Source organism: Oratosquilla oratoria, chromosome 6 (assembly GCF_046742065.1).
Source record: "Oratosquilla oratoria isolate Oo_2021 chromosome 6, ASM4674206v1, whole genome shotgun sequence".
NCBI classification, from domain to species: Eukaryota; Metazoa; Arthropoda; class Malacostraca; order Stomatopoda; family Squillidae; genus Oratosquilla; species Oratosquilla oratoria.
Window position 1 is genome coordinate 1,513,879 of NC_134782.1, and position 24,977 is coordinate 1,538,855.

The 24,977-nt window shown below is 38.0% G+C and overlaps 1 protein-coding gene across 8 annotated transcripts in view; it reads left to right on the forward strand.

The window, feature by feature from the left end:
- fab1 (1-phosphatidylinositol 3-phosphate 5-kinase fab1) overlaps positions 1–24,977 on the forward strand; it is an 89,537-nt gene that overhangs the window by 34,571 nt on the left and 29,989 nt on the right. For all 8 annotated transcript variants that reach the window (XM_076186319.1, XM_076186321.1, XM_076186317.1 and 5 more), the window contains 11 exons: positions 7,379–7,568; positions 11,832–11,941; positions 12,175–12,336; positions 14,171–14,372; positions 17,001–17,105; positions 17,769–18,924; positions 20,454–20,622; positions 21,172–21,418; positions 22,978–23,153; positions 23,657–23,771; positions 23,865–24,011. In XM_076186319.1, the coding sequence (XP_076042434.1) occupies positions 7,379–7,568; positions 11,832–11,941; positions 12,175–12,336; positions 14,171–14,372; positions 17,001–17,105; positions 17,769–18,924; positions 20,454–20,622; positions 21,172–21,418; positions 22,978–23,153; positions 23,657–23,771; positions 23,865–24,011 (2,779 nt within the window). The remainder of the gene's footprint in view (positions 1–7,378; positions 7,569–11,831; positions 11,942–12,174; positions 12,337–14,170; positions 14,373–17,000; positions 17,106–17,768; positions 18,925–20,453; positions 20,623–21,171; positions 21,419–22,977; positions 23,154–23,656; positions 23,772–23,864; positions 24,012–24,977) is intronic.

A 24,977-nucleotide genomic window follows, 5' to 3' on the forward strand; every position in this document is an offset into this window, starting at 1 on the left:
AAGAAAGAAAAGGAAAAAATAGCTTATATCAACATAGATGGCATGATTTCAGGACTGAATGAATTAAATGACTATCTGGCATTAGAAAAAACATACATAATAGGAATTGTAGAAACGAAATTAAAAAGTCCTCTACCACCAAACATTGTGGGACAAGGTCTATACAACAATTGAATGAAAAATAGAAAGGAGAAACAGGATGAGTAATATTTTTGACTAAGAAATTCTTAAATATGACCAAGATAACAGAAGGAAAAAACATTGTGAAATTAATTGTGATGAAAGTTGAAAACAGTGACATGAAAAGTAGAAAATATGTAGTAATATATGTACCCCCCAAAACAGTCTTGGACTGATAGTAATCATTACAAACTGTTGGAAGACACAAAGAATGTACTAACTGATTTACCGAAAGAGGGAGGAAATATAGTAATTCTGGGTGACTTTAACTCAAAAGAGATATGTTGGGAAGAAATGACAGTGAAGGGTGGAGAAGACCTCTTGGGAAACATACATCTGGATATGACCATTGAATACACAATGACTCAATGGGTAAAGGAAAATACCAGATATATAAACAATGAAGAATTATTGAGACTAGATTTATTACTTATGTCAGAGCCTGAAATTGTAAACAGAATTGATTACAAAACCCCAATTGGTAAGAGTGACCACTTACTAATAGAATTTGAACTAAAAGAACAAATGGATTTGAGAAGAAATGAGAAACATAGAAAAGAAAGACTAATGTACAATAAAACAGATTTTGTGAAACTCAGAAAATTCTTTCAAAATGCAAATTGGGAAAACCTCTTAAAGAAACAAAGAAGAGAAATGGAACATACTGAAAGAAATTTACAATGAAGGAATAAACAAATATGTACCAAAACAGAAGCAAGAAAGGGTATACATTAAGTGCTGGTACAACAAAAAATGTAGTGAGGCTAAAGATAGAAGAGACAAAGCTTGGAAAAGATGGAAAAAAGATAAAAAGTGGCAAACATATATCAAACTAAGAAATGATTATGTAAAAATACACAGAGATGAAAAGGACATAATAGAAAAATGCAAGGAACAACCTAAACTATTTTACAGGTATGTAAATGGTAAACTAAAAGACAAACAAGAAATAGTAAGACTGCACCAAGGGAATTATGAATATAAAGATGTAGAAATGGCTGAAATTATGAACAAACATTTCAAATCAGTATTCACAATTGAAAGTTCACAAAACTGTGAGGAAATACAGAGAGAAAGATACCCCCCAATGAAAGAAATAACTGTGACACAGAAGGAAATCAGAGACCAAATAAAAAACCTTGATGTCAGAAAATCACATGGTCCAGATGGAATTGCGAAGAAACAAAAAACAAAATGGAGAAGGAGAAAAAAATGAAAAGTGGCTTATACTAACATGGACGGATTGATCTAAGGATTAAGTGAACTAAATTATTACATGTCAGAAGAAAAACCAGACATAATGGGAATTGCAAAGACGAAATTAAAGGGTCCATTACCACCAGATAGTGTTGGACATGGATTATATAATCATTGAATTAAAAATAGAGATGAGAAACAGGGCAGAGGAGTTGTTTCTGGCCAAGAAAAACTCAAATGTGACAAAGGTCACAGAGGATATAAACAAGTGTGAAAATGATCATGATAAAAGTTGAAGATAGTGACATGAAAAGTAGAAAGTTTATAGTGATTTATATGCCCCCAAAAATGGGCTCTTGGAAAGAGGGCAAATATTAAAAAATGTTAAAAGATACAAGGCATTTATTAAACAAGATACTGAAGGATGGAGGTAACCTGATACTTATGGGAGATTTTAACTGCAAAGAAATCTGTTGGGAAGAGATGACAGTGAAAGGTGGAGAGGATCTATGGGGAAATGTATTACTTGACATGACTATAGAACATGCAATGACACAATGGGTAAAAGAAAATACCAGATATAGAAGTAATAAAGAACCATCTAGACTAGACTTATTATTTACTACAGAATGTGAAATTGTGGCTAAAATTGAATACTAGACACCATTTGGGAAGAGTGATTACATATTAATAGAAAGACACAACACATCTACAGCAAGGCTGCTTTATTAATTGGCAACCCCCTGTCCCCTCATGCAGAAAAAGAGAAGACAGGGGGAGAAATCCCTTCAGACTGCATCAAAACATTATTCACACATACTCTCTCACCCTCCCCATCCCTCACCCACTCCCATGCATCACAGCATCATTCATACACAACTATTCTCCACTTACCCTATCTTCTGTCTTCTCCCTTCCTTCCTCAACAAACATTCCCCTCTTTCCCAATGCTCCTTTTACCCTATCCATCCATCTCATTCTTGGTTGCCCTCTCATGTTCACTCCTCTGTCTTCCACACTTCTTTTACTAATCTTTCTTCACTCATTCTTTCCATGTGTCCAAACCATCTCAATACTCATTCATCAAACCTATCTCCCAACTCCCTTTCCACCCCTGCTCTCTTCCTTACCTCCTGATTTCTCACTCTATTCAGCCTAGTAACCCCTACCATACTTCTTAGGCATTTCATCTCAAACACATTTAAAATCTTCCTCTCTTTATGTTCCATGATTCTGTCCCATACAGTGCTGTCGGCACAATCACCCCTTCGTACAATCTCTTCTTAGCATCCATTCTCAAATATCTATTTCTCATTACACTTTTTAATCCCCCAAGGCATTTACTTGCTTCTCTCAATCAACATTCTACCTCCACTCCTCCCTTTCCTACCACATTTGCCCCAAGTATCTAAAGCTATCTACTTTCTCCAGTCTCCCTTGATACTCACTTCTAATTTGTTGCCATATTCTCCCTTTGTACATCTCCTTACCTTTTACCCACATTTATCTTTAACTTTCTTCTTTTGCACACATTCCCAAACTCTGTCACTAACTTCCTTAATCCCTCATCTGATCCTCCCATTTTTCTCCATTTTCTTTAACCATCTCCAATCCCTGACCCAATTCTCTTGCATTTACCTCTCACACCACCCCATCCATGTATAAATTGAACAGCCAAAAGGTCTCCTGTCGACATGCTCCACCTTTGTAATCCTTTGTAATGACATCCCTGGTGAAGTCCCACCTTTACCTCAAACCACTTGCTTTTTCCATTTCTAATTCTAACACAAGCTCTACTACTCCCTTAAGAACTCTTGACTGTTCTTAACCACTTCAGTACGAGTCAAATTCTCATATGCAGCATCAGCTGCCAAATGTACGATACAACACACTACTCACATTATAGAGTATAAAGTCACTGCTGTATTATTCATTCTCTTTTACTCTGAGTGATAATAAACACAAAATGTGATCAAACCAGTTCACAGAGTCTGGGGTAACTCATGTACAACTACAATAAATATATATACTGGTAATGAAGATGCTGATGCCGGCATCCTCGTGTACTTGTGCCACATAACGCTTACGTAGGCGTCATCGTACTGAAGTGGTCCATATTAGGTCCATATTAGTACTGTTATATAAGTATTGAATATGGGGATTGTATACTATCCATAGGACTATACTTTTAAAACAGTAGAAATATGACTCTTTTCATTCTCCCTTTTTCTCATATGTTTTTCTCCTTCAAGAGGTGTGGGAAAGGATAGGTCTAATTGCATAAGGATCAAGTCTTTTTAAGTTAATGTATGAATTTGGTCACAGGACTTCTGTATAATAATAAATGTTGCCTTGAGTTTCACTAGCTACAATCCTTGGGCCAGAAACATAGGATTGTTGTCAATGTTGTATTAGTGTGGGACTGTTTCTGTGTCATTAACTTAGAGTAGTAGGAGAAAGGGAACAGTCATTGGTTGTAAGCTGTCTTTGTGTGAAACAGTGGAAGGAATATAGGTCTTGGACTCAATCCAGAGATCAAGTGTTAGATCCTTGGTGGCCCTCTTGGTGGAGACAAGGATGTTGATGGTTTCTGAAAATGGGCAGCAAAGAGGATTTTCCATAATGTCCATCTTGCAAGACTATACTTGCAAGTACCTGTCAGTGGACCCCATCACAGGGCTTACAGAATTTTTGTGGGAGAAAACAAAGTACATACATACATATACCAAGAGCTTTTTCCCCCTTACAAGGGAGGTAGCCAAAGTCAAAGGCATAAATCCACTCCCACCCATTTCATCCCCACATACTCCACTTCCATTCACCACCCCTCCCTCCCTCTTTTCTTGGCTTCTGGATGATGGGTCATTCCTGTATCTTGCCCACTGCCCTGGGTCAGAAGCAATGCAAAAAGACACAGCACATCCACAGCAAGGCTATTTCATTTAATCAGCAACCCCCCCTCTCCATCCCCTCGTACAGAAAAAGAGACAATGGGGAGAAATTCCTTCAGGCTGTGTCAAAATATCATTCACACATACTCCCTCATCCCCACATATCCCACCCACTCTCTTCTATGCTTCACAGCATCATCCATACACATCCATTCTCCATTCACCCCTATCTTCTTCCTTCTTTCCTCAACAGACATTCCCCTCTTTCCCAATGCCCCCTTTACCCCATCCGTTCATCTCATCTTTGGTTGCCCCCTCATGTTCACTCCCTCCACCTCTGCCTTTCATACCTCTTTTACTAATCTTTCTTCACTCATTCTTTCCATGTGTCCAAACCATCCCAATACTCTTTCATCAACCCTATCTCCCAACTCCCTTTCCACCCCCACGCTCTTCCTCACCTCCTTGTTTCTCACCATCCAGCCTAGTAACCCCTACAATACTTCTCAGCACCTCATCTCAAACACATTTAAATGCTTCCTCTCTTATGTTCCATAATTCTGTCCCATACAATGCTCTTGACAGAACCACTCCTTCAGGTAATCTCCTCTTCACATTCATTCCCAAATATCTATTTCTCATTACACTTTTTAATCCCCCAAGGCATTTACTTGCTTCTCCCAATCTACATTCTACCTCCACCTCCACTCCTCCCTTTCCTGATTTATTTACATCTAAAGCTATCCACTTTCCCCAATCTCTCTCCCTTAACCTCTTCACTCCAGGGCACATCACACGTCTGGCAGCATTAGCTGCCTGACGTGCAATGTTACGTCATAATAATCGCATTATAAAAATAAAGTCAGTGCTCAATCGTTCATTCTCATTCACCCGTGAATTTTGATAACCATAGAAAATATGATGAAGCCAGTTTAGAGAGAATGGAGGTTACTTAGGTATGACTACAATAAATATAATCAAGACGCCGACGTCGGCATCATCGCGTACCCACTTGCTCCTCATGACGCCTACGTAGGCGTCACCGTATGGAAGTGGTTAATACTTCCAATTTGCTGCCATATTCCCCCCTTGTACATCTCATCACCTTTCTTTTACCCACATTTATATTCCGCTTTCTTCTTTTGCACATGTTCCTAAACTCCGTCACTAACTTCTTTAATCCCTCCTCTAATCCTGCTACAAGCACAGTGTTGTCAGCAAATGACTGGCTTATCTTCCATTTTTCTCCATTTTCTTTAACCATCTCCAATCCCTGACCTTGCATTTACCTCTCACACCACTCCACCCATGTATAAATTGAACAGCCAAGATGATGTAACATTAAGAAGTGTAGCATAATGGAGTTTGGAAAAATTAAAAATGGAAAATCAGGACAATATAAAATTGGAACTAAGGAGGTAAAGAAATTGGGATCTGAAAAAGATCTAGGAGTAATCATCTCAGATGACTTGTCCTCTGATAAACAAAAAAAAAAATTCTCAGAGAATCCTATAATTTGCTTAGATCAATAAGAGTGGCATTTACCTATTTTGATGAAGAAATTACCGGTATTAAAAAAATATTAGTCATACTAATAAGGCCTAGACTGGAATATGCAGTGCCATTATGGTCACCCAGTACCAAAAAGAATATAAAGAAAATTGAAAGAATCCAGAGAGCAACCACAAAAATGGCTCCAGCACTTTCAAACTTGTCATATGAAGAGAGACTGGCTAAATTGGAGTAAAGAAGAGATAGAGGTAACCTACTGACCATCTATAGAATCATGAAGGGCATGGAAATACTCGACAGAAAGGACTTGTTAAATTGGGACAAGAGAAACATAAGAGGACATGGAAAGAAACTCAAAAAAGATAGTTATAGAAGAGATCTGAAGAAGAACAGTTTTCCACACAGAGTGGTGGACACTTGGAACAAACTGGTCAAAATAAAAGTGTGTGCAAAAACCATACACAAATTTAAGAGCAAACTAGACAATGTGAGATACAAAGGCGGGACACCACGAGTGTAGCTCCCCTTCCCATAAGATACAACTAGGTAAATACATCCCTGGTGAAGTCCCACCTTTACCTCAAACCACTCACTCTCTCCATTTCTAATTCTAACACAGGCTCTACTACACAAAGTCACTGACATTTATTTACCTATTAATATATAGCTAGGGAGTGGTTACATACTACATACATACACCAAGGGCTTTTTCCCCTTTACAAGGGAGGTTGCCAAAATCAAAGGCATAAATCCATTCCCACCCATGCTGTGATGCATGGAAGGGAGTGGGGGGTGGATGAGGGAGTGTGTGAATGATATTTTGATGCAGCCCAAAGGGATTTACCTCCGTCTTCTCCTTTTCTGCATGAGGGGACAGGGGGGTTGCCGATTAAATGAAGTGGCCTTGCTGTGGATGTGCTGTGTCTTTCTGTATTGCTTCTGACCCAGGGTTACATAGTAATAACACAAAATTCAGTGGTATCCAATTTCTTTTGAATTTCTTAGATCAAAATTATATCAGCCATTGAAGTGTTGAGAACAAGAAACATTTTTTTTATAACTATGTATGTATGAATCCTCTTTTAAAGTGTTAACACCAATGTGGAGATAAAGAAATTTTGGAAATTTAGAGAACACTGCTTCATGACAGTATTACCTCACTACTCTCTGGTCCTTCTTCTCCTTAGTGGTTATTGCTTAGATAAATAACATGAAAACTAGAAGGTTATACTGTTTGTTATTTTACTTTTTTTTTTATCAAATTTTCATTACTTCTCTTAGCTATTTTCTGTTTTAGTGAGTCTGATAAAAGTTGATTCTGTTTAATGCCATGAAACTACCTCCCTTGAAGAGGGCTTGGTTGGTGCCTTCTTACAAAGGCATTTTTGAAGCTTGGAAACTTAATGTAATATGTCCTTGTTATGAATGTTGTACTCATTTTATAGCAACAGTTCTGGTGTTGTTAGCTCAAAGTTAGTTTATTTTTTCTCTGACCCATTGGAAAAAACAAAGTATAATGGCTGGATTACCGTATATTCTTCTTGATTGTTTAATTGTAGAAATATAAAGCATCTGAAATGTAATCTTTTTGTTTTCAGGCCAAAGAATACTGTGGATTCCAAAACCCGAAATACCGATTGGTCCCGAGAAAGTCCTCCTAGTGGTGATAATTTCTCTACTACAGTATCAGCTGCCTTGAGTGCTACAGCTCAGCTTACACAAGGGACTACAGTAGATGGTACTTCATCTGCCTGGACAGGCCCTCTCATGACTGAAGAAGTCTTAAAGGTACATATGTATACCAATGGCAATTTCCCTATTACAAGAACGATACCAAAAAAACAAAGGCATAAAACCCACTTCCACCCATTCCATCCCCACGTACTCCATTTCCATTCACCCCATCCCTCTTATCTTGGCTCCTCCTGGATGACGGGTCATCCCTGTATCTTGCCCACTGCCCTGGGTCAGAAGCAGTGTAACAAGACACAGCACATCCACAGCAAGGCTGATTCATTTAATCAGCAACCCACCCACCCCTCTCCATCCCCTCATGCAGAAAAAGAGATGGGGAGAAATACCTTCAGGTTGCATCAAAATATTTTTCACACATACTCCCTCACCCCATCCCCACCCCACTCTCTTCCATGCATCACAGTATTATCCATATGCAACCATTTTCCATTCGCCCATATCTTCTGTGTTCTCCCTTCCTCAACAGACATTCCCCTCTTTCCCAATGCCCCTTTTACCCCATCCACCCATCTCATCCTTGGCTGCCTCCTCATGTTCACTCCTTCCACCTCTGCCTTCCAAACCTTTTTCACTAATCTTTCTTCACTCATTCTTTCCATGTGTCCAAACCATCCCAATACTCTTTCATCAACCCTATCTCCCAACTCCCTTTCCACCCCTGCTCTCTTCCTTACCTCCTTGTTTCTCACTGTATTCAGCCTAGTAACCCTTATCATACTTCTCAGGTACCTCATCTCGCACACATTCAAACTCTTCCTCTCTCTTCCTCTCTTATGTTCCATATTTCTGCCCCATACAGTACTTTTGGCACAGTCACTTCTTCCTACAATCTCTTCTTAGCATCCATTCTTAAATGTCTATTTCTCATTACACTTTTTTTTTTATCCCCCAAGGCATTTACAGTGAGACCTTTCATGAACGGACATTAATTAGCTGTGTTTGCGGTGTTTTCGCTGTGTTTTCGGTGTTTTGGTGTGGTTCTTGGGTGGCATAGTAATTGCACACACTAAACATCAGCACCAAAAACACAGCAAAAACATTGCAAACACAGCTGATTAATGTCCGTTAATGATAGGTCTCACTGTACTTGCTTCTCTCAATCTACATTCTACCTCCACCTCCACTCCTCCCTTTCCTGCCACATTTGCTCCCAAGTATCTAAAACTGTCCACTTCCTCCAGTCACTCTCCCTTAATACTGACCTCCAGTTTGCTGCCAGATTCTTTCCTTGTATATCTCCTCACCTTACTTTTGCCCACATTTATCTTTAACTTTCTTCTTTTGCACATCTTCCAAAACTCTGTCGCTAACTTCTTTAATCCCTCCTCTTATCCTGCCACAAGCACAGTGTTGTCAGCAAACAACAACTAGCTTATCTCCTACTTTCCTCCATTTTCCTTAACCATCTCCAATCCTCAACCCATTACCCTGGTGTTTACCTCTCACACCATCCCATCCATGTATAAATTGAATAACCAGGGTGACATAACACATCCCTGGTGAAGTTCCACCTTTCCCTCAAACTACTCACTCTTTCCATTTCTTATTCTAACACAGGCTCTTTTACTCTTGTAAAAACTTTTGATTGCTCTTTACAGCTTTCCTCCTGTCTCATATATCTGTAGTACCTCCCACAGTGCCTTCCTGTCTACCCTGTCATAAAAATTTTTACAAATCCATAAAGGCCCCAAAAAATCTTTACCTTTTCCTATAGCTTTCTCACATATCTGCCTTACCACCAAAATCTGATCCATGCAACCCCTACCTGTCCTAAACCCACAATGTTCCTCACCAATTACTCCCTCTCTTCCTCTCCTAATCCTCTCAATTAAAACCCTCCCAATAGCCTTCCCAACTTCACTCAACAAACTGATCCTTCTGAAACTACTACACTCACACTTATCCCCTGTTCCCCTGTAAAGTGGAACCATACAGGCACTCCTCCAGTCCTCTGGTACTCTACCCACTTTTAAACAAACATTGAATAACCTCACCAGCCAGTCCACCATCACTGTACCTCCCTTTTTTTGACACTGCTCTCATCATTTTAACAACACTGCTTTCACCTCATCTTCTTTATTTCACCTCCATTTTTCTCACTCATCATTGTCATTTTCTTAGTGCTTCCCACAGTAAATACCTTTCTCTCCCTATCCTCCTTCACATTTAGTAACTCTCTAAAATACTCTGCCCATCTTCTTACTGCTGTTTCTTCCATTATCATCTCTCCATCTCCACCTTTTACCTTTTTTTCTCTACTTGGTTTGCCTCCTCTTCCACTCTTAATTTCTTTCCAAAACCTGTTTTTATTACTTTCAAAAATTTCTGTCATACTCTTACCCCATTTCACATCTGCTCTCCTCTTTGTCTCCTTTATCTTATGCTTTACTTCTCTTCTTATTTCTTTGTATCTCTCATATGATTCTCTCATCCTATTTTGTAACCAATCTGTGAATGCTCACTTCTTCTCTTCCACAACCTTCTTCATTTTCTCATCCCACTGCTTACTACCCTTCCTTCTATTTCCTCCCATCCTTCTTGTTCCACACACCAACTTTACACACCTTGTGACTCCCTCCTTGAACCATCCCCATTCTTCCTCCACTCCTAGTAGAGCTAGGAGTGGAGGAAGAATGGGGATGGTTTACTCCCTCCCACTCCTCTCTCAGCATCTTCTTGTACTCCTACTTTTTCCTCATTGAAGCAGTTCACTCTAAGCACCTCCCTACCTTCTGTCCTTTCCTCTTTCTCCATCTATCCTCCACTCTCATCTTATTTTCCACCAAAAAATTATCTCATATTCCTCCACTGTCTCCCCTTAGAACATATACATCCAAAACTCTTCCTACTATTCTCCTGGTTACCACTATATAGTCCATTAACACTCTATCTGCCACCCTTCCATCCACCACCCTCTTCCATGTGTACTTATGGTTGACTTTCTTCCTAAACACTCTATTTGCTATCCTCAACTCTCTTTTGAGACACATCTCCAGCATCAACTCTCCACTACAATTTTTTCCTTGAACTCCACACTTCCCTACCATGCCATGTATTGGTTCATCTCCTACCCTAGCATTAAGATCTCCCAATAACACTACATTGACATTTCTCCCAAATCCCTCTGTGCACTCATTTAAATCTATCCAAAAAGCCTCCCTTTCCACTACATTCTTTTCATTACCAGGCCCATATGCACTTACAAGACCCACATCTCCCTTCCCAGTTTCACCTTCATCCACATTAACCTTGAAGAAACCTCCTTCCACTCCACCACTTGTTTACCTATCTCTTCACTTACTAGAATAGCCAACCCTTCTCTCCCTCATCCTCTCTTCACTCCTGACAGCCTCCCAACTACATTCCCAAACTCAAATTTGCCCCTCCCTTTCAACTTAGTTTCACTCAGTGGCAACACATCCATCTTTCTTCTCACAAACATACTGCCTATCTCTTCCCATTTACTCTCATCTATATGACATCCATGTACATTAACCCCTTCCATACGGTGCCGCACACGTAGGCGTCATGGACTTAGATCTCGGTGGCAGCAGCCAATGCCAGCCGTACGACGTGTCGTAATAATACTCGCATCATAAAATATAGTCACCGCTTATATCGATCGTTCTCTCTTCACCCGTGAATTTTGATAACCATAGAAAATGCGATTACAAAAGAATTAGAAAGAATGTCATTATGGAGGGGCGACTACAATAAATATAATCAAGACGCCGATATGGCAGCCTCGCGAATACACTCGCTCCCCATGCCGCCTACGTGTGCGGCACCGTATGGAAGGGGTTAAAAGACCCAAACCTTAGGGTTCTGGTTGGAAAACTCCTTAAACTCTTAAAGGTAATTAAAGCATAAGCCTTTTCCAATTTTGACAAATTTTCTGAGTGGAATATATAAAGAGAAAAAGTTTTATATGAAGATTTTTCCCCTTATAAGGTGGGTAGCCAAGTCAAAACATACATCCATCCTACACCAATTTCACAACCATCCAAATGACATTTGTTGTCTCTCCTATCTTTGCTTCTTGTGGATGAAGGTTTATCCCTGTCTCCCACCACACTGTATGGGTTAAAGGCAGTGCAGCAAGATGCAGCATTTCCACAGTAGGACCCAACAGCTAGAGCTGGTTTATCCCCACTGATTCATTGCATGGTGTCCCCAAAGACCCTCTACCTCTTGTAAAGGGGAGGTTGGCATCATACTTGTTTCATACACAATTTAAAACCATTTATCACCCATTTAAGGAAGATAATGTGATAAAAGTAGAATTTCCTTTCCAAGGCACTTCGAGGCCATGAGGGAAATTTACATGATCCACCATCTTCTGGGTGGCAACAGGAAAGCCAGCTGTCCGCAGATGATCAAGAGGTGTTGATGCGACAAAGGCTCAAGTATGTGTTCTAAGGTTTTTTGCATTACCATAGTACTTGCTTTTGAGGAAGAGCAATTGTCAATTTTTTTTTCTTGAATTTGATCTCAATATCACTCCATTTATTCTAAGTGTCAAAGATTAGTTTTGCAGTCTTCTGTAGTGTATTGTTGTTATAAAACAAAATTAAAGTAATCCTGAAATATTGCTTAAATAAAAAAATATATATATATTCATGATTTTGGTTCTTGACAGTGCTCTGTGGTCCTCCCATGAGGGTACTCTCCTACGACAGCTGTTGGACTCTGCTGGCCTATCCCCTTCTTGGGCTGATGTCATACAGCCTATCATCCATACTGTTACAGAAATTATTCGACCAGATGTACGCAATGATGATGATGACATGGATATAAGGCAGTAAGTTTCTTTGGTTAGAGGTTTCAAGGTTTTGAGGGGATCAGCAATAGTGCTTATTGTAGTGTTGCAAAATGGATATCAGAGAGAATAATTTTCCTACTGCCTGCCTTCAAAATTCATCAATATCCTCACAATGGTGCAGCTGTGAGGGACTGATGCTCTGTCTTGACAGGGCCTGAAGATATTTCACCATCAGTTTTGACTGGATATACTTCACATTTTCACATCTGTAGAGCTGAGAACTGGCAACTGCTCCCCTCCTAAAACTACAATAAGCTAGTATCAAAGAAACAGTTACTGTTGCACACTAATGCAATTTGGCAGTCCAGTGTTTCCTCTCAGAGAAATCTATAGGAGGGCTTAAGGATTGTTGTCAGCTACTGTGGAGCTGTGGGTTTCCAGTCAGTGAAACTTAAGGCAACAATTATGATTAATAAATGTGTTCTTATATTTCAATGAGTTGTTGAAAGTAGAGAATAGGGAGGCTTTGATTGTGGCAATGGGAGATGCCAAGAAAATGATTTTGGTGGGAGAGGAGAATGAAAAGACTATAGGAAGAGGATATACAAAGAGTAATGAAAGAGATGAAAGCTGGTAAAATACTTGAGTTAGATGGTTGTTGTAGAGAATGTGTAATATAGTAGTTACAGTGGAATGGCTGGTGAGATAGTTTAATGTGTGCTGAAGGGAAGGTGGACTGGAGGAGTGCATTTATAGTACCTCTACACAGTGGAAAAGGTGGTAAGTATAAATGCAGTAATTTTAAAGAGATGGTAATGGAGGTTTAGAGCTGAATTTATATGATAAAAGACTGGTGCAGAGCTCTTAAGTGTTTGGGGCTGCATGTGGCTGGGAATGGAGGAATGGATGTGGAGGTGAATTATGAAACTAAAAGAAGCAAGTAGTTGCATGAGAGAATGAAAACTGCTATGAGATATAAGTGTCTGGGTATGAATACTGATGGTTATATGAGTGATTGCCCTAAACACTGTATGTAGAGGAAACATGGAACTAGAAGGAGGCAGAAAGGAAGAGCCTAAACATGTTTGGGATGAAGTGTTTAAGAAAAATGGTAGGTGTAGCAAGGATGGATAGAATAAAGAAATGTGGAGGTGAGGCTGAGAGCGGGGGTGGAAGAGCTAGGAGTGGGTACATGTATTTTGACTTGGCTACCTCCCTTATAAGGGGGAAGAGCTTTTGGTATATATACAGATAGATAGGGAGTGCTGAAATGGTTTGGACATACCGAAAGAATGAGTGAAGAAAAAAAAAGGGGATGAATGAAGTGAAGGGGCAGGGGCTTTGGATGCAAAAGTGTAGTTTATTGAGCAAGGAATAGAGATTTGAAAAAAAAGGGGGGGGGGTGAATGAAGAGTGGTTATGAATGGATGAGGAAATGGTGTAGCCCAAAGGAATAGTATTCTTTCCTGCTTTGTACATTTTTTGAGTGAATGAAATAGGGTTGCCATAAAATGAAACAGTGGGGGTAAACCAGCTTTGAGGAAGTGCTGTGTCTTGTTGCAATGACTCTGATGCAAGCAGTGTGTTGGGGGACAGTGATGACCCTTCATCCACAATGTGCTAAGAGGGGAGGGACAACAAACATCTTTTGGATGGGTGTGGAGTGGGTATACGCTTTGACTTAACTACCTGCTTGTAAGGGAGAAAAACCTTTTGGTTTATGTATATGTATATATAAACATGACAATCCATGTGGAATACAGAAAGTTTATTATTTTAGCAGGTAGTCTATATAAAAATTGTTGGTTCCTTTCATACAGCATTAGTTGGGGTATGGTTTCACAAATAATATTAATTATGTTTGTATTTACAGGTATATACAGGTGAAGAAAGTTCCAGGTGGTAGTCGAACTGAGTCAGAGATTGTAAATGGAGCTGTTTGCACCAAAAATGTAACAGATAAACAAATGGCTGTGCCCCTTACAAATCCTCAGATTCTTTGCATAGCATCAACTATTGACTACCAACGAGGGAATGATACAAAACTCTTGTCATTTGACAACTTATTACTACAGGTACTGTCAATTCATTTATTTTTTTCATATGTGGATGGAGTTGTAACTAATAGTTCATCCAATTTCTTCCGTAATGTTATTTCAATTTACTCATAGATGTGCAAACTCTTCATTGAATTAGGAATTGAGTTGGTATATATTATATATAGAGCCATTCAGACTGAAGGAGGTGATATGTAGTGTAGAATGTGTATTAAAAAAGTGCAATATAAAGAAAATTGGTTAGATTTGACCTGATGAATTTCTATGTATGCCAATGAATGATAAGCAGTTTTACCATTAAAAATGGAAAAAAAATTATATATGAATATATATGTATATATCCCCATCTGGCATGTTATTGTGGCAAAGTAGCTTGCAGTTGATACTTTAGGGTCTATATGGGGCATCCCTATGGACCAGAGCCACACATCATTTTGTCTGTGATAGAGGAAATCTGTTCATAGAGAAATGATGACACTTTTATTATACTGCGATTGTCCTTCTGTTATGCTGTCCCCCCACACCTTGTTACTGTCCTGTACCATTTCTCTGAATATTCATTTCCATTTTTTGCTTAACCCTGTGGTGGGGGAAAAGAATTCTGCCACCAATTCTTCTCACTTGAGTTCTATGAGGCAACAAAAAAACAGGATGGGGATAGGACTAGGAATCCTGCTATCTGTAGCCCCAAATAGGACATTCCTAAAAAAAGTAAAGGCATAAGAGGGTCTAGGAATTTTCCAACCAGTACCCTAAGGTTTGGGTTATTTAATGTGCATGGATGTGATACAGATGAGAGTAAAAGGGAATAGATAGGCAGTATGTTTATGAGAAGAAAGATGGATGTGTTGGCATTGAGTGAAACTAAGTTGAAAGGGAGGGGCAAGTGTGAGTTTGAGAGTGTAGTTGGGAGGTTCTCAGGAGTGAAGAGAGGATGAGTGAGAGAAGGGGTGGCAATACTAGTAAGTGAAAAGATAGGTAAGCATGTAGTGGAGTGGAAGATGTTGATGGCTTAGAATTAAAATGTGTTGTGGTTGATAAAAATGTATATAATCTGTTCACTGGGACCCAATCAGTGTTGTACAAATACTCTCCTGCGTTCATATACTTACCAATTGTACTATCATAGTGGAGATGGGTTGAATGCAAAATTTCGTGTATGTGTATGTAACTCGAGCATACAGATATATAAGAAAAGTTGCACTCAACTTATATTTCTCTTGATGGTGCAATTGGTAAGTCACTACAACATTTGTCATATGCTAGCCCTGGTTCGATTCCTTGGCCATACCACGTTTCAATTTCTGCATGTTGGCCTCCACGGGTCTCCTGATTTTGATGGCTTAGAATTAAAATGTGCTGTGGTTGCTAAATATGTATATCTGTTCACTGGGACCCATTCAGTGTTGTACAAATACTTTCCCACATTAGTATACTTACCAATTGTACTATCATAGTGGGGATGGGTTGAACGCAAAATTTCGTGTATGTGTATGTAACTCGAGCATACAGATATAAGAAAAGCTGTGCTCAACTTATATCACTCTTGATGATGCAGTTGGTAAGTCACTACAAGACTTGACATGTGCTAGCCCTGGTTCGAGTCCTTGGCTGTACCATGTTTCAATTTCTGCATGTTAGCCTCCACAGGTCTCCCGATGTTGATGGCTTAGAATTAAAGTGTGTTGTGGTTGATAAAAATGTATATCTGTTCACTCTGTTCACTGGGATCCATTCAGTGTTGTACATATATATATGTATATATATATATACATACAGTCGTACCTCGGTACTCGACCATAATCCGTTCTGAGGTGGTGGTCGAGCACCGATTTGTTCGAACACCGAAACCAATTTTCCCCTTATCACTGTCTTTCTTTGGACCCATTATTAAGGGCTAGAGCAACACGAAAAAGTTTAAATCTGGGAAGAAATACTCGAACAAACTGCGTACGTCTTACTCCGCTGGCGGTCTGAGTCGAACTGACGCTTACCTGCTGTTCGAGCTAGTCGAGTACCGAAAATCTGTTCGAGGTCCGATGCATTTTCTACTCGAATTTTTTGGTCGAGCACCGATTTGGTCGAGTATAGAGGCGGTCGAGTACCGAGGTACGACTGTATATATATATATATATATATATATATATATATATATATATATATATATATATATATATATATATATATATATATATATATATATAATATATATATTTATATGTACATATATATATATGTATATGTACGTATATATGTATGTGTATATATATATATATATATATATATATATATATATATATATATATATATATATATATATATATATATATATATATATATATTGCATTCTATATTCCTTATAAAAGTGGTACCTGAATGAATACACACTTCACTTCATAAATGTTAATTTCCACTTAATGCCTCTTATATCTCAGCACCTATATGAACGGTCATCTTGTTCTCCAGCATACTGGATGGGTTGAAGGCAATGTAATAAGGCACAGGGCTTCTAGAGCAGTGCCCAGTGCTTCAATATATGGTGAACCCTCACCCCCACCACCACCACCCTACTCCTCATCCACCAAAGAAAACTTGAAGATGAGAACCTTTTATTATTTCTTAATCAGATTTATTGTTATATTTCAGGAAGCAGACTACCTCAAGAATGTTGTAGCTAAAATAGTGTCCTATAATCCAAGTATCATTCTGGTAGAGAAAAGTATAGCATTCTTAGCAAGGGAATTTCTCCAGGTATGAAGAATACTGTATTTTTAATTTTAAATTCTATTTAGTGTGTACCAGTGTGAAATTATCTTTTAGAGAGAGGCAAGGAAGCTAGTCCCATATGGATTTTGAAGCTTGGGTTTTTGACATTCTTTATGGTAAAACTATATCCACCAAAAGGTCTTTTCCCCTTGCAAAATGGAAGAAAAATGGATGATTCTGATGAAAATCTATAAAGAAGGAGTGGATAAATATGTCCCAAAATAAACACACTTCATCTTAAAGAAACACTCTTTCTCTTCCTCTCTGCTATTCCATACAACACCATAGGTACAATCTCTTCCTTGCTTTCATCCCCAAATACCTATTTCTCATAAAAATTTTCATTCCATCCTGACATTTTCTTACTTTACTGAGTAATTCATTTCCATGTCCACTCCATTCATATACCAATGGCCTTTTTTCCCTTGTAAGGCAGGTGGCCTAGTCAGAGCATTCCTTGTTATTTGTAGAGAAAAATACAGAAAAGGTCCCTACACTCTACTTTATTTAGTTGCTTTTTATAACATGTATGAGAATATAGTAACCTAAATTCAGTCACTAACAAGTGTAGAAAAAATGCAATTCTAATTAGTTATAATTTTGATGTATATACATGTGCATGAAATTATATATATTTTTCTTTTCCAGGCTCATAACATTGTGCTGGTCATGAACATGAAACCAGCAGTAATGGAACGAGTGGCCAGATGTACTCAAGCAGAGATTGTTTCCTCAATTGATGCCCAGTTGACAAGACCAGTACTGGGAATGTGTCACAATTTTTACCTCAAGACTTATCAAGTGGAATCAAAGAGCAAAACACTAATGTTTTTTGATGGATGTGCCACACACTTAGGGTGTACAATCATATTGCGTGGAGCCAGCAATGCTGAACTAAAGCGAGTAAAAAGGATAATGTATTTTATGATCTATGCTGTGTACAATTGGAGATTGGAGAGGTCATATATTATGGATGAATTTGCCTTGATTCCTCCTTTGCCATCAGAAAGTTTTGAGTTGGATGACCAAGTATTTGAAGAACGTACCTGTAATGATGGAACTGGTGTTGATACCGAGGAGCAGATTGAAACTGAAAGTGAAGAAATGAAAGAAGTTGACTCTGCTGATTCTTCTGTTCTGAATGCCAAAGAAAACAATGGTGATGTGAATCCTAACCAGAGTGTAAAAATGTACCAGAACATGGAATTTTTGCTTCCTCCAGATGGAAAATATGAGAAAAACAAAATAGTTGAAACAATAAGTGACTTTAGTGATCCTTTGCATTCTTATTTAAATGCAGGAACCTCACCAAGTGACTGTTACCCAATGAATTCTCCTCCAAAAGCTTTGGCAGTTGCTGAGTTACCATTTTCTAATACATTCAGAAAAGCTCTTGATGACAATATTCTCTCTTGCACACCTTATATGAGATTTAATGTACCTTACTTGGAGACAGAAGTAGGGCGTAATTGTCATCTTCGAAGTTATTTTTCAGAGAAGATTTACTTTTCGTCTTGTCTTGAAAAAGAAAAAGCAGTTCGAAGGCCAAGATTTTCAGAGAAAGAAGGCAAAGAAGTAAGAGATGAAAATGAAAATGTGGAAATCAGACCAGTTCATGAATTCATTGTTATGAAGATTACCAAAGATGCTAGAGATAAAGACTTCAGGGCAAAACTAGCCGACTTCAGAGCAAGGGGTGGACAATATAGAAATATTTGCCAGTGTGAAAAGGAAATCTGCTGTGAAGATAGATCTAAGGAAGACATGGAGGTACAACTGGATGGACAAGATGATTGGTCTCAAGGTAATTCTTTTTTATTCAGTTATTCTATAAATTGTTGTCATATATTAATTGAAAAAAATTAGTTTAACAGAGCTTGGTTTCTGAAATCTATACTGATTGGCATTCATCCTCCTTTTATGGACTACATAAAGACATTTATGAGGAGTTTTAAAATTGTGGAAAAATACAGTCTATGATATAGGTATGTACTTTTGTTACTTCTGTGTCCACATGAGTAGATTCTGTGGATAGGAATGAAATAGCCATGTGGCAGCTGGAGTAAAAAGAATAGTGTCATCCAATGTGGAAGGGGTTAATCAGGATAGCCAGCTTTGACGAGTTAAACACCATATGAGGACGGAGCCTTTATTTGTACGATGTTTCGCTTATTACAAACAAAACGTCATACAAATAAAGGCTCCATCCTCATATGGTGTTTAACTTGTCAGTCTTGTCGGCAACTGCTACTTTCGTAAAAAAGTAACCCTTTATTACAAAAGATGTGCCTTTAAGATGAATAAAATTGTTTTTCAGCAACCAGAATGAAAAAAAAGACAAGTGCCTGCCATCTAGGGAAGAGATTCTTGCTTTATATTTTGAAGTTCATAGTTTGATTAATAATTTGAAATTTATGATTTGTCTTGAATAAGCCACCCCCCTTATAAAGGGGAAAGGGCCTTTTTGTATATGTATGTATGTATAATCTCTGCCTACCTAGCTCTCATTACGTGACATGGGTGTTATAGGTTATATAGGTTGTTAGTAGGTTACTGTAAGCAAAGCCATTAGTCTCGCTATTCTATGCATTAGGGTTAGTTTATATATGTGGGTTAGTCCTATAGTTGGTGGATGTTGTTAAGTATATTATATTCATATTAGTTTATGTGTAATATACTAGGGCAGTTATAATAAAAGGACTTTTAATAGGTTAGTCTGGTGCCATTGGGTATCTATATCTTAGTCTTGAAATGTGCTGCGTTAGGTGTATGTTGTGGGAAATGCAAGGTAAGCAAGAGGGGGAGTCTCGCTATGTTGCAAGCATGTGGATCACGTGCGTGGTGGGTGATGGTTAGTAATGGTTACAATAATTTGGTTCCATTGATGGTATATGTCATGCAGAATGTGACTGTACAACCCATTATTAAGACCCAGTGATATGCAAGTTCAAAATTACATAGTACACTCTTATAGTGTATTATAAGTGTACTATATAGTGTACACTATATAGTGTGCTATAAGTTTTCTTGGCTCCAGGAGGAGTCAAGAAAAGAGGGAGGGAGTGGTGGTAAATGGGAGTGGAGTATGCTACTGTGCAAATTATACTGCATGATAACATACAGTCAATACCCCAGACAGTGTAATTACAAGTATTTTAATGCTAATCTATGTAATTATTATTATAATTATTATTTTTTTTGCAGTAGTTCCAAATGACAATCCAAGAAGTGAAAACTTGTATTACATATTTACCATTTAATATATTGTAAAGGGTATGGTCAGAAATCCAATAATGGGAGGCACATCTTAATAAGTATAATTTCCTTGTACAGGAAGTTCCACTGACAACTTGATGAACAACAGTAATACTGCTGGCTTAATCTTGTTGCGGGATGGAAATGTTGATGCCCTGCACCCATTTAACCATCAACACCTCTCCATTCTGTTTTCGAGTTATTCACAGGCTCCCCAGTCACCCCCTCACTTCTGTGTTAATCCTTGGTTAGTGACATTTACTGCTATTTTTTGTTAAAAATTATTTCAAACACTTCCTGGTATGCTACCATATATAAAGGGATGGTAAACTGTAATACAGTAGTTATTTTGTTTGAAGGCAATTACTCAATGAAAATAGACAATGGAAAAGTAGACTGGCAGGAAATCAATTGATCCGTTACAAGGATGCCTGTAAAAAGAAAAAGAAGAAGAAAAAAATATAGTGTTTATGAATGAAATGGAGCAACCTTTTTTGTGATTCATTTACAATACAAAATGCTTTTGTAATTTCTTTGTGCCTTGCATTTGTCTTAAAGAAAATGCCTTTGAAAGTGGAAGTCTATTGTAAAGATGAAGGGTAGAAGTAAAAATTGTATATATGTGTATAGATAAGTTTTTATACATTGAAGGTGGGTTTGAAGTTAGAATCCTAAAATAATTATCCTTTCTTCTTGTGATTATTGCTGTTGTTGTTGTTCTTGACCCCCCCCCCCACTAGCTGTACTGTACTACACTGCCATTAAACAAATATTGGTGTAACTCTTATGCCAACAGGGTGCTGACTATGGACTTCTATGGCAGGAATGATATTCCTCTTGGAGCATTTCTGGAGCGATACTGTTTCAGTCCAACATACACATGCCCATCAAGTGATTGTTCTGTTGCTATGGTGGACCATGTACGGAAATTTGCCCATGAGAGTGGTTGTGTTGAAGTGCTCTTAAGAAAATTGGAAACTGTACTAGATGAGGCCAGTGTTTCAACCATCCTCATGTGGAGCTGGTGCAGAGTGTGCAGAGAAGTGAGTATGCAGATGGCTCTCCACTTGTTACTTTAATCCATCTACTTAGAATTTTAACATTTGTTCTGGCTATTGCAAGGTGATTTTATTTTGCTTACAGAAACCATTGCAATAGCCATAAATGTTTAAGTTTTCATTGGCTGTGAAAAAAGTTAATGTTGTTGATAATTTCATACATTTTGTCATTGGATAGGTATGCCATTTCTGTCTGCATCATAGGGAAGTATAATAAAGTTTCCATCTTCTAAGACCATAGGCATTTGACTTTTATGGTTTGTTACTGAGATATGAAGAAATGAATAACACAAACACTTTGATTATGATTTGATGTAGTGTTACTATTTCCTGTTTATTTTTTAGTTTACCATTTACATATCTATGAAATGATTTAGGTTGATCTTTACATTTGTATTATGTTATTTTATATTTTCTTTTTTCTTCCCTGCATATTTTTACATATTCATTTCTTAGTTTGATATATATTTGCCACTTTCCCATTTTTTTCTATCTTTTCCAAGCTGTCTCTTTTATCTTCTACCTCACTACATTTTTTCTTATACCAGCACTTAATGTTGACCTTTTCCTGTTTTTGTTTTGGTATGTATTTATCCACTCCTTCATTGTAGATTTCTTTTAATATCATCCATTTCTCTTCCACCTGTATTTCTTCATTAAAGAAGTTTTCTCAACTTGGTTTTTGAAAGAAATTTCTGAGTTTACTAAAATCTATTTTGTTGTGCATCAAAACACACACATATGTTTTACAATTAGTGCACGTAAAGAAAAAATGTGTGCACACAAGGTTTTCAAATGATATTAAAATTCGTTCAATAAAGAAGCTCCACCCAAATATCAACTTATAAATTCTCTAAAAATATGGTAACTTGCCAACTGTCAAACCAATAATTGCTTTGTTTTTTTTCCTTTTCCAACTCTAGTGCTTCCATTGCAAATGAAATTGCTTTGCCACCTGGCTGGAGTGTAGAAATCGTTTGAAAACATGTATAAACTTACAAATTGTGCATATTTGCTTAAATGATCAGATGGTGACTTGCCTGGGTGTGCACATACTTTTCAGAGAAGGCAAAATTTGCACACAAGCAAATTCAAAAGCAAACTGGATGTGGAGAGATACAAAAACAGGTCAAAACGAGCATAGCTCTAGTCCCGTAAAACACAACTAGGTAAATGCTTACAGCAAACAATTAGAGGAAACATTGGTCATGCTAAACAACTATGGCAAATTCATGCAATCATGATGTAGCCTCACATCCACCTCATACCATTCACTTCCTCAATTGGAAACCCCCACTTACTCTGCTACTTATGTAAAAACTTTTCAATGTCTTCAAGTGCCTTCCTCCCCTACTCTAGATACTACTAACACACTCCATAAAGCTTCTCTGTCAATCCTATTATATGCCTTCTCCAAGACTATGAAAGGCCAAAAAATACCTTTATCGTGCTAAATTATATTTCACACTCCTGTCTTATCACAAACACTTTATGCATTCTCTTACTCTCAAGTTACTGTATTACATGCCAATTTCTATCCACAGGTGTCTCCTGTCGTACCAATGTCACATGACACGTGGTCATTATCCTTTGCAAAGTACTTAGAGCTACGTTTCCATGGCTTCTCATTGTGCAGACGAGGAGCTCCATCCTGCAACCATTCTCTCCATCATGATCACTTCCAGTATTTTGGATTCAAGAATCTGGTGGCAATATTTAAGTATGTTTATTTGCATGACTACTGCATTTATAGTAACTTTCAGTTCTTTCAAAACATTCCCAGATAACTGTATTAAGTTCATTTGAATTCTATGTGTGATATTCTTTTATTATCTTGTATTGCTAATGATTATTTGATAGTGTTTTTGTAGAATTGAGAAGCATATTTCTGAAAGAGAAGTGCAAATAGTTTACACTATATTTAATCCGTATTGAGTACACCATGTAAGTTAATTGATAACATATGAAGAAATTGAAATGGTTAAGTATATTCTTTATTTAGCAATGTTTCAGTCTTTTAGAAATAGTTGATATTATTGCCTATCATGCATGAAATATCAAGGACCAATTAGGTCACTTAAGATTAAAACTAATTGTATTTACCCAGTTGTAACATATGGAAAGGAAGCTATGCTCCTATATTTACCACTGCTGAACTTTTGAGATATTTGTAATAATATCATATAGATTGAATGTTGATAGATTTATATTTTCTTTGTAAAGGTACAATAGTGTTACATTACGTGAGATTGCCTTACCTCCTCCTGCCATTGTGCTGGAAATGACCCCTATCTCACAGTCTGCTGTAGTAGAAGAAATAAAACAAGTTGCAGTCCAGGTAAGATTTTCACTATTTATAGTCATGTGATTTTCCATAATTGATGTTTGCTATATTTGCAGCCAATGTTGTTTACATTTTTTGCCTCTGCAGGGGTACTCTGTGTTTTCAACAATATTAGAACGTATAGCCTCTCTGTCAGCCGAGTGTGGGAGTCGATGGAAACCCTTCATTACAGAATTATCAGAACATCAAAAAGAACAAAGAGTCAAGTTTAGAGAAATGATTGAAAATATACAGGTAATGTTAATAGCAGTTTGTTGCATTATGAAAATTAATTTCACTATCTGTATACCAAGGTTTTTTTTCCTCTTTACAAGGGAAAAACAAGTCAAAGGCATGCACTCATTCCCACTCATTCCACTCCTGTCCACCACCCTTGTTTCCCTCTCATCTTAGCTCCTTGTAGGTGAAGGGTCATCCCTGCCTCCTGTTCACTGCCTGGGTCATAAGTGATGCAGCAAGACACAGCACATCCACAGCAAAGCTGCTTCAGTTAATGGTGACCCCATCACTCCATGCTCTCATGTGGAAAATATAGAAGATGGGGAGAAATTCTCTTGGGCTGCATCAAAATATCATCCACACACAACCCTCATCCCCCACCCTCTCCCTTCCTTGCTTGACAGACATAGAAATGTGAGATGGTGAGAAATCCCTTCAGGTTGCATCAAAATATCATCTATATGCAGCCATTCCCCACTCACTCCTTGCCTTCTCCCTTCCTTGCTCAACAGACATTCCCTGGTTTTCTAAAATCCCCAAAGTTAAAAAAAATATATAAAAGTTGGTATAATTTAAGTACAATGCTTGACATAGGATTGGATAGAAAAACACACCAACATTGTCAAATAAATATTACATATACCAATGGCTTTTTCTCCCTTTTCCCCCTGTGGTGGGAGGAAAGAATACTGCCACCAAGTCTTCTCACTTGAGTTGTAACAAGCGACAAAAATGAGACTGGGATTAGGATTATACATCCTTCTCCCTGTAGCCCCAAAGGGGACATACCTAAAAAAAGTAAAGGCATAAGAGGGTCTAGGAGTTTTCCAACCAGTACCAGGAGAACAGGGGTGGAAAGGGAACTGGGAGATAGGGTTGATGAAAGGATATTAGGATGGTTTGGACACATGGAAAGAATGAGTGAAGAAAGATTAGTAAAAGAAATATGGAAGGCAGAGGTGGAAGGAGTGAATATGAGGG